This window comes from Drosophila biarmipes, chromosome 2L, assembly GCF_025231255.1.
Source record: "Drosophila biarmipes strain raj3 chromosome 2L, RU_DBia_V1.1, whole genome shotgun sequence".
NCBI classification, from domain to species: Eukaryota; Metazoa; Arthropoda; class Insecta; order Diptera; family Drosophilidae; genus Drosophila; species Drosophila biarmipes.
The window spans coordinates 2445074-2455769 of NC_066612.1; the positions used below are offsets into that span (position 1 = coordinate 2445074).

At 47.8% G+C, this 10696-nt stretch overlaps 1 protein-coding gene across 1 annotated transcript; it reads left to right on the top strand.

The window, feature by feature from the left end:
• Positions 1 to 274: 274 nt before the first annotated feature.
• LOC108029167 (protein shuttle craft) lies at positions 275 to 5222 on the top strand. Its single transcript, XM_017101312.3, has 5 exons — positions 275 to 1007; positions 1395 to 2785; positions 3176 to 4249; positions 4310 to 4661; positions 4720 to 5222. The coding sequence occupies exons 1-5, from the start codon at positions 669 to 671 to the stop codon at positions 4819 to 4821; spliced, it is 3258 nt and encodes a 1085-aa protein (XP_016956801.1). The 5' UTR covers positions 275 to 668; the 3' UTR covers positions 4822 to 5222.
• The last annotated feature ends 5474 nt before the right edge of the window (positions 5223 to 10696 follow it).

A 10696-nucleotide genomic window follows, 5' to 3' on the forward strand; every position in this document is an offset into this window, starting at 1 on the left:
CTTGTTTGATTCCTTTCTGTTTATCTGTCCTCTAAATATGTTGGGCCTTGCAATTAAGTAAATTTGCTTTGATTTGCTTTTTAACATTTAATTTAAATTTAACGCTTTTTTGAAAAAAGCCAATGTTGCCAGACTGTTTTTATTGCTGGTGCACAGTAGCGGAGACACCCACCATGCATAGCGGAGACACTTTCCAGGCACATCAGCAGGTTATCGCCTATCGATATCAGGGCTCTGCTACCGCTAATCGATTGTAGACCGAGCAGGCATCGATATTCTTATCGGTGTTTCTCCACCTCTAGAAGAAATTTGTTAGCAATTATTAAATTTAAGCGAAAATACGCAGGAAGCGCCCAAAACCAGTTGAGAAGTGCCCGCGCACACAGGCGGCGTGGCGACCAGTTGACCGGCAACAGGCAACCCCCCAATCCGAGCGATCGGAGCTTTCGGCTCGGCCAATTTCGCCATCGGGCTCAATTTCATCACTGCACACGTGTCTGGAGCTTCGCTGGCCGTCGGACTCCTCCTCCGTGGGTTGCGGACAAGCCCGGAGTTGAGCTGGGAAATGCCCAGCGGTCGGAGGCGCGCAAGCAGAGACCGAGACCTCTCCGGCGGAGAAGAGCAGGCAGGAGCAGAGCAAGGAGCAGCAGTTCACCACCGGACCAGCCATGGCTGAATACTGGCAACAGTTGACCAACGGCGGCGGCGGAGCAGGACAGGGCAATGAGTCACCGGCCCTGGTCGCCGCCAGCAACGGAGGTCACGAGGCGCCCGGAGTGGGTGGCCACAGCAGCGGCCACGGCAACAACAACTATGTGAACTTCAATCAGTTCATCATGCAGCACAATCTGGGCGGAGGAGCCTCCCCCAATGCCTCCTCCGCAGGCACCATGCAACACCCGCTGAGCAGCAGTGGTAGCAACAGTAACTTCTCCCTCGGCGGCGGCGGAGGAGCCTTCGGACTGAATCCACCAGCGGCAGGCACAAACTCCAACAACTTTGCGAATGTGAGTCATCGGGCGTTCATACATTTCGAACTGACAGGCGGGGCATTTCATAATTAGACTTTTCCTAGCCCATGAGGTAGATTAAATCTTGATCAGCTTCATTGGAAATGAGATAAAGATATGCCCGATTTGCACGCCCTGTTCAAGTGATAGTCGTACTTTCCAAATATTTGGTCGTATGTTAACACACCAAGTTTTGTAACTTACTATAAGTTTTCGAACTAATGGTTTCTGTTTCATTAAATTGTTTAAAAGCTGATGTCAGAATAAATGTGAAATAATTCTGCCACTATCTTTTGTCGTTATAAGAGAAAGTTTTCACATAGTCTCTTATCAATAGATTTTTTATCAACCTCCTGAGAAAAATAATTTCCTCTTTTTCCACAGTTTTACTCGCAGCCCATATTCCCATCGTATCAAAATGGCGATGGCATCGCTAGCGCCGCCTTTACCAACAGCTACGGATCGAGCCATCCGAGCAGCAGCAGCAACTTTTCGAGTCTTTACACACCGTTTGGCATGAATCCGTTCGACTTCAGCGCTTCCAAGCTGCAGGCCTCGGCGCCCGAATTCGTGCCCAGTCTGGCCAAGCTGAGTCTAGATGATGCGACTCCGGCGGCCACGACGAACGGCAACAGCACTGCCAGCCAAGAGACTGCCATAAATGAGCCGATGCCCAGGACAATGCAGGCCGAGGGAGCAGCCGAGAGAGGAGGCAACAACCACCGCTCGAACCAGAACTACGAAAGGGAGCGGGACAGGGACTCGAGACCCGGAAGTACGCGTCAGCAGCGCCGCTCTGACTACCGCGACGAGCGGGAGGATCGTAGGGAGAGAGAAGATCGCTACGAGCGGAACGACCGCAGGAGGCCGCAGAAGCAGCAACGCTACGACAATCATCGCAGCAACAAGCGCAGGGATGACTGGAATCGCAACAGGGACCGCATCAACGGCTTTCCTCGGGCCGTTGACGACCTGGACACGAGCAACGAGAGTGCCCAACCGTCACCCGAGAAGCAGTCGCAACAGCAGCAGATTTCCCCACGCAGAGCTCCGCCGCCGCCGGCTGCGGATAATGAGAAGCTATCGCAGCGGGAGAAACTGATTCGCGACATCGAGCAGCGGCGATTGGAGTGCCTGGTGTGCGTGGAGGCAATCAAGGCGCATCAGCCTACCTGGTCGTGCCAGAACTGCTACCACCTGCTCCACCTCAAGTGCACCATCACTTGGGCGAGCAGCTCCAAATCCGATGTCGGATGGCGTTGCCCTGCTTGCCAAAATGTACTGCAGGAGCTGCCCCGGGAGTACCTCTGCTTCTGCGGAAAGCTGAAGAACCCGCCGGTGTCACGAACCGAGTTAGCCCATAGTTGCGGGGAGGTCTGCTGCCGGATCGAGGGATGCAGCCACGCCTGCACTCTGCTGTGTCACCCGGGCCCTTGCCCGCCGTGCCAGGCCAACGTGGTGCGCAGTTGTGGCTGTGGGCGCAGCTCCAAGACGATGCAGTGCGCCATGAAGGAGGAGCTCCTGTGCGGGGAGATCTGCGACAAGCCGCTCAATTGCGGCGAGCATCGCTGCCGGGCCGAGTGCCACTCGGGCAAGTGCGCCGCGTGTCCCGAGCAGGTGGAGCAGCACTGCCACTGCGGCAAGCAGGAGCGCCAGGTGCAGTGCACGCGCGAGAACCAGGATAAACGCAGCTATTCCTGCAAGGAGAGCTGCGGCAAGCCGCTGCCCTGCGGCAATCACAAGTGCAAGGATTCCTGCCACGCTGGCAGCTGTAGGTGAGCATAAACATATTGTTAAGAACCATATTTTCTTATACATTGATTTTGAATCGAAATTTTTACCATATTTAGTACAATTGATCTATTTTGTTCAAATTAAACTACGTTTTGGAAAAGGCTCAAGCGTTTCCAATCTAATCTCAGTTAAGAATATAAATTTAATAAATAACTTTGTAGTATTATTCGTAGAACTTAAAAAAAAGTAATACTTATTTTTTTGCCGCACAGAATATTGTTTTTTCCATTCTCTAACAAAAAACCGCACCATTATTTACATATGTCAATTGTATGCTAAAATATTCAAAGTTCATGCGGCTAGCTTTCTACTGTTTCTTGTTTTGTGCGATAAAATAAAACCCATTTAACTAATGATGCCTTCTCTTTCAGACCCTGCAAGCTCAGTCCCGAGCAGATAACCAGTTGTCCTTGCGGCAAGATGCCAGTACCGGCTGCTCAGCGTTCCAGCTGCCTGGATCCAATACCCACCTGCGAGGGCATCTGCTCCAGGACGCTGCGCTGCGGAAAGCCAGCGCATCCGCATCAGTGCGGCAGCAAGTGCCACCTGGGCCAGTGTCCCCCGTGTCCCAAGCAGACGGCGGTGAAGTGTCGTTGCGGCCACATGGACCAGATGATCAAATGCCGGCAGCTGTCCAGCCGGGCGGACGATGCCCGCTGCAAGCGTCGTTGCACCAAGAAACGCAGCTGCGGCAAGCACAAGTGCAATGCCGAGTGCTGCATCGACATCGACCACGCTTGTCCGCTGCCCTGCAACCGAACCTTGAGCTGTGGCAAGCACAAGTGCGACCAGCCGTGCCATCGTGGCAACTGTCCGCCATGTTACCGCAGCAGCTTCGAGGAGCTCTACTGCGAGTGTGGCGCTGAAGTGATCTATCCGCCGGTGCCGTGCGGCACCAAGAAGCCAATTTGTAAGCGTCCCTGCTCGCGCTCCCATCCGTGCGAGCACCCTCCGCAACACAACTGCCATTCGGCGGCCACCTGTCCGCCCTGTATGATGTTCACCACGAAGTTCTGCCACGGCAACCATGAGCAACGCAAGACCATTCCCTGCTCGCAGCCCAACTTCAGCTGCGGCCTGGCCTGTGGCAAGCCGTTGCCGTGTGGTCGCCACAAGTGCATCAAGCCGTGCCACGAGGGCGCCTGTCAGTCGGCCGGCGAGATCTGCCGCCAGAGCTGCACTAAGCCGCGATCAAACTGTGGTCACAAGTGTGCTGCAGCATGCCACGAGGGAGCCTGTCCGGAGACGCCTTGCAAGGAGCTGGTGGAGGTGCAGTGCGAGTGCGGCCACCGGAAGCAGAGCCGCAGCTGCCAGGAGCTGGCCAGGGAGCACAGCCGCATAGCCACCGCCCAGCTGGCCTCATCCATGGCGGAAATGTCGCGCGGCAATTACATGGAGCTTAGCGAGATCTTGGCCCCAGCCAAGGCCAACAAGTCCAATAGAACGTGAGTTGATATGACCTCAATGATATATTGAATATGGTAACTGATATTATTATCCTGCAGTTTGGATTGCAACGATGAATGCCGTTTGTTGGAGAGGAATCGTCGTCTGGCTGTGGCCCTGTCCTCAGGAAATCCCGATACAAAGCAAAAATCCCTGACCAAGTACTCGGAATTCGTGCGTGGCTTCGCCAAGAGGAACCCGGCGCTGACCAAGAGCGTTTACGAGACGCTGACTGATCTGGTGAAGCTGGCCAAGGAGAGCAAGCAGCGCTCGAGGAGCCACTCCTTCCCCACGATGAACCGCGAGAAGAGGCAGCTGGTGCACGAGTTGTGCGAGATATTTGGCATAGAGTCGGTCTCCTACGACAAGGAGCCCAATCGCAATGTGGTGGCTACGGCCCACAAGGAAAGGGTAGGTTATACATGATACATCTGACATAAATGTGCTCACCCGGCTTGTTTTAACGCAGTGCTGGTTTCCTGCAACGAGCATCATGGAGGTGCTGGCTCGCGAGTCCGGGCAACGCCGTGTCCCGGTGCCCAGCAACAATGCCTGGGGCTTGAAGAAATAGATCTGATATTTGTATACAGAGATATTCTATATGTTTAATCGTTGGCGCTGGAAAATAATACTTTAAAATGGATGCTAGGGATGAAGAGTATGCAGAGGAAGCAGAGGAAGGAGCCTGGATGAATCGTTGATCGGATGCGCTGCGAGGACAATACACCATTGCCGTTATCACATATATTTTGTAAATTATAACGAATGTTAGTTGAACCATAGATTGCTAAATGTTGAATACTGAATGGAGCGAACTGGATGCGCAGGCACAAATATGAAGAATGCTGTTAACCAATCTGTTGTACGATGAATTTATCCAAATTGAAACCTTCTGACCACGTTGCATCTAATCAAATAAAAAAGAAATAGATCAGAGGGATAAATAAACGAGTAAATAGAGCAGAGGGCAAATGCGGTGTTTTAATAAATTTATCTTAAATATAAAAAATAAGATGTAATTTGTGATTCCCCTGAAACATTTAACAGTGTTTATAGATACCTCTTGGTTTTTCAAATTCGAAAGTGAAATCCTGATATTGTAGCAAACATCTTCAGTCAGCTAGACTATTAACATTATGTTGCATCAATTAGCTTTTAGCAGTTCAAATTTAGTGCTGCAAGTCGTTGTTTTATAACGATTTTTTAAAAAGTATTGCCTATGAGGGGACAAGAGCTAAAAAGTCTTAGAATTTGAAATGATAACATGATATAACTGAGTGCATGGGACATATGAAGTGGGTCTCGTTTCGGCATTAGAAGATTAAGCTGGCAGAGCAGGGAAATTAACCCAAAACAGAGGGCTCCAGGGATGCTCACCTGCTCCTCCGCAGTCGCGGAAACTAGAAAATACCCCCTGGAACTGCCCACAAGCCCAGCTCGTTTCCATCTCGTTTCGGGCGATGGGCACACGCTTCTAATTTGTTGCCATTGCCGTTGCCATTTTCACGAAAAACAATAAGCGGCGCCTGGGGAATAATGCCAGAATAAAGATGAAATGTTACGACAAGCCGGAGTGGCTGCGGATTCCCCGGGATCTGGATGCGAACGCGCCGTACTCACGCACTCAGCGGAACGGGCGGAGGCGGCGGATGGGGACGCGGGGGCTGCGAAGGCAAAAGGCAAGTCGTATATGAATATAGACCTGACATAATGAGCAGCCTATAAGCGAAATGGCCGCCCAGCCCCTCAAGATGTGTGCGTAATTTGAATTTAGTCTGCCGGGGAGTTTATTAACAAATACAAAGAAATCCGGACGGTGCGGGGGCTGAAATGGGCGAAAAGGAAGGAACGCCTTCGAGGAGAAACGGGCTCTTAGGAGGGCTTTTGGGGTCTGAGTGGGTGCGGGGTTCGGGGCTCGAAGGGGGGGAGAATAATTCCAGGGAGATTAAATTGTGGTTGGCATCTTCGGGCTGGGGTTTTGGCCAAAGGCCCGCGAGATTTCCAGGGGAAAGAGTTCATTTTGGGTCAATTGTAACCACTGAAAGTGCGTGTGTGCGGTGGGTTGCACTCCATATACTCGTATGTATCCGAGCACATCTGAAATGTGTGTAATTTTAATTATGTGTTATGGCAAGAAAAAAGCACAGGCGGAATGGCAAATGTGTGTGCTGTGCCACCATCGAATGATACTTGAGCTCTTCAGCATTCCTGCAATTACGAAATTAATGCAGTTATTTATTTTAAATTTAAATTTTAAACCAACACGAAATTTTTAATTGTTTGAAATTACTTTCTGCGGTTAGATAAGTGTGGATTTAAATTATTTCCGTAAGCCGACTTTGATGGTGTGTTAAATTATGGGCTGTTATCATTAGCTGTCAATTTTGAGTGGTAATGAAATAAAACCAATTAAACCGCTGTGGGCGTTATCTACGATTGTGGCAATGCGGAAAGCTTAACATGTTTAAATTACTCATTTCAGTGCAAATAGTTTTACTCAACAGGATGGCTGACGTAAGGATATTGATTTCGAGTTGATTTATGAAATAATTTAAACGGCTTCAAGACGAACATAAGCATATATAAGTCTAACTAGGACACATGTATTTTAGTCTTCAGGTGAAGCTGCTCCTTCTTCCCCAGATTATCATTGAGAAAGTAATGGGTGGGTTCAGTTACTCCACGAGAATGAACTTTGGCCTTTTGGCTAGCCCAAAAAATACGTAGTAACCTGGCAAACATTTGATGCTCATTTGCGACATTCGTCCTGGACGAACTTTCATACATCCATGCATATAGCATACAACATATGCAGTGGCTGGTAATATGAAAGCTGTCCTTAAAATATTCATTAAGTCTGAGTGCAGTGGCTGAAATTATGCCTGCGTGCGGCCCCTGGCATAGCACATCCACCTCTGCAGGCCCCCAGAAGAATGTCCTGCGTCCTGCGAGCACGTGACCCCGAGCGAAAAAGACTGGGGCGACCACAGAATTCATTTCTAGAGGGCTAGAGGACTCAAGCGATGGGCTGGGCCGGCGAGTCGCTTTCAATTTGCGCATTTTGGCATTTTTAAAAATGCATTAAAGGAGCAGCCTCATCCGCAGCCTGAGACCCCATCAAGGCGCACAAATAACGTGCCCAAAAAGATCTGCAGACAGCACGGCGAGAATGCGAAAAGAAAAAGTTGCGATGAAAGCGCGAAAATTACTTCCTAAATAGCCGCCTGACTGCCTGCCAAGACTTCTCGGCAAAGGCGGCTCTTGGGAGGGGGGCTTTCGGGGAAAATGGCCTCCACGACGTCGACGACGACCATGTCCTGGGCTCAATAAAGGAGTCACAGGCACACTAGCACACATAGGTACGCCATGCAAAGCGGGCAGGGAGTTGGGAGCCAGGAGACGGGACCTGGGCGACAGGAGACAGGAAGAGGTCACAGGCAGACTCGAATTCAAATTGCAAATTCGCCGCAGATTTTTTATGCACTTTTCCCTAGCCAAAATTAAGCCAAGCGAACGCTGCGCTCCGGAACGATTTCCAGACGGGTTCCAAGACCAGGACAGGAACAGGACTACACCAGGGGCAGGACGGGACTAGGGCGAGGATGGGGCCGAGTAAGAGGACGTCATTGCTGACGTTTTGACAGCGAAATAAAAAAGAAATAGACTGCAACAGGAATGGTAATGGAGGGCGGAGTTCGAGGCAGGCAGGCCCAACTGAATGCAAATATTATCGTATCTGTATGCGAGGACGGAGCCGCGGGGGAATATCGGGGTAATCGCGGAGAGAAGCTACACCGGGAGAATCTTAGGGAACTAGAGGGTTTATATAAATTTTTTAATTTTAAACAACTTTGATTGGATTTTTAGTTCGTTAAAATAGACTTATGATCTTACCATTATAAAGGATTGAATGTCATAGAAGGAACCAGATTGTAGTATTATTATTATATTATATTTCACAAATTAACAAATATCTAATAAAGTAATATATTATCATTAAATCTATTTATAATTCTTATCACCTAAGATGAGTTTCTAAACAATTTTATTTTCAAAATTTATAAGCTTATGCCCTTTTAAGAATTTGAATAATAATTTTTGGTTATTCCTGATTAATAACTTTATGTGAAATATGTTGATATATTATCAGATCGAAATATAATTTTTAAAAAACAAACAAACATTTTTCCCAGTGCCTGTGAATTGCAGGAAAAAGGGAAAAATCCCCTTGAACGAGTACGACGACGAGTCTCGTCTTTCTATAAGACCTTTTCTATAGCGAAAAGGTGACAAACTGGTCGAGCCACTTGTGAGTGGTGGGGGAGTGGGCACTGCCAGGGCCCTGCAGAGATATTACCCCCAGAAACCCAGCCCACCGACTATCTGTCGCTGCTACCACCACCCACTTTAGACTCCCTTCCGCCTTCCAACTAAATGCATTTCGGTTTTTATTCATATTTTATTCAAATGTGGCAACCAAAATGGCACAAACACTGCGCAGTTATTTATGTAATTCGTTCTTTTTTCCTGCCGCCATCCTTGTTGCACTGGAGATGCAATAGGAGAACTTGGAAACGAACCAAATACGAAGTACGTAAATTTTTCGCGCAGGAGACGAAAATTTGGTGGGTCACCGAACCTATTCCTGTCATTATTTGGGATCTTTTTGGAATTTAGATCTCAAGGTAAAACGAAATTTGCACCAACAAGAAGTAGATTTATGAGTGGAATAAATAAACCTTTGTGTAGAAACGTATTTGGTAGATTTATACACAAATATCAAAATGATGAGGATGAACATATATAAAAATATTTAATTAATTTTTTTTACGATATTATCCATTGTGTAAAACATGTTAGAAATACAATACTGTAATAAATCTTTAAATATGCTTAGGTGCTAGAAATTTAAATAATAAAAAACTATAATTTTTCAAATCGATAGAAATATATATTTTTAAAATTTTGTAATGAAAAACTTAATATTAAAACAATGTTTATGGTGTATTTGTATATTCGATAGACATATACATACCATATCTAAGATATAATCGTGATTATTTGCTTACCTTCCAAGTGTCCTGTAAAACGGTTCCTAGTTATGTAAGCATTAACTGCTGATCACTTTAGCTAGAAGCGGGGCAGGTGGAATTTTATAATTCCCATTGTTCAAGGCTGTGGGTGGTCGCGATGGGTTGCTTATAAATAAAGCCACGAGACATCAGCTTGCCATGAATTGCATTTTCGCTTCGCCTTCGCTCATCTGTTTCTCCACTGGCTCTGCCCTTTTTCTACCAATATTCCGTTGCTGCCCCGCCTGACGAAGCCTTTGCCTTTTTGCCATAAACTTGTCATCATTTTAATATTGGCAGCTTATAAAGCCACGATAGATGGGCGGTGGAAAGCTGGTGGGCGGGTTCTTCAGACCCGATTCGAACCGTGGAAAATGGAGGCGGAGCGGGACGGCGACCCAAAGCCAATGTCAAGCCAAGTCAAGACAAGCCAACTCAGCAGCGGATTATCTGCGACAGGAGCATGGAGAGCGTCGACACGGCTGGTGGGTGGCGAGAGGTCACAGGACGTGGGGGGCAGCACCCAGCCACCAGGAACAGGTCTATCCAGCTAGCTAGCTAGTTTGTGTGTTGCTGAAACTCACTGTAAAATACAATTTCCCGCTTTTATAGCTCATTTCCAACAACATTTGCTTAGCCGCCGTCACCAGCATCGTCTATGGGAAAACAATTTTTATTGCATTTCACTGCCAATAAGGAAAATGAGCGGCGAGGAAAAGTCAGAGGTGGTCGGGGCAGTCAGGGATGCGTGGTGGCTGGGCTGCGAGATGAATGGCGAATGTCGAACGGTGTGGGAGTAAGTAAATATTACTTCTTTTCCCTCCACTTCCTCCCCGTCTGCTTACTCGTTTTTTAAACACTCGGCATTAAGTGCAACAGCTGGGGACGGGAAGCGGTGGCCAGTCAGCCAGCGTTTCCTGCGTTAGTTGTGCGCTCCAAGATTCAATTATAATGCAATAAAGCGCGAATCAGAGCTACAATAAAAATAACAAAAATGAGCTGCTCTAAGGGACGCGGACGCACTCCCTGCAAAAAACACACGGATGGCAAACGAGGATACAGTAGTGCACACATATACCAGGAGACTCAGGGGGTCCTTGGACCCAAGTCGATATCGCAGGGTGTTCCAGATAGTGCAGTTGGAAAATGGATGTTCCGAGCCTGCGATCAAAAATCTGCAATGAGTAATTAAAGAATGCATACTTACAAGGGGAAAATGGAACTGATTGGGGCATCAATTATGAGAACATATGTTCCCTTAAAATTTAAATTTGTTGAAAGACTTAATGTATCAAGACATACACACAACATCATCATATTTTATGTTTCCAATGTGTATTAATAATCAAAAATTGTTATAAAATGAACCTGTTC

Bases quoted from the DNA above. Each gene is read 5' to 3' on its own strand.
- LOC108029167 (XM_017101312.3), top strand. From the start codon at position 669: ATGGCTGAATACTGGCAACAGTTGACCAACGGCGGCGGCGGAGCAGGA. The intron at 2,786-3,175 runs GTGAGCATAAAC...CTTCTCTTTCAG, and splicing joins TGCCACGCTGGCAGCTGTAG to ACCCTGCAAGCTCAGTCCCG. The intron at 4,250-4,309 runs GTGAGTTGATAT...ATTATCCTGCAG, and splicing joins GCCAACAAGTCCAATAGAAC to TTTGGATTGCAACGATGAAT.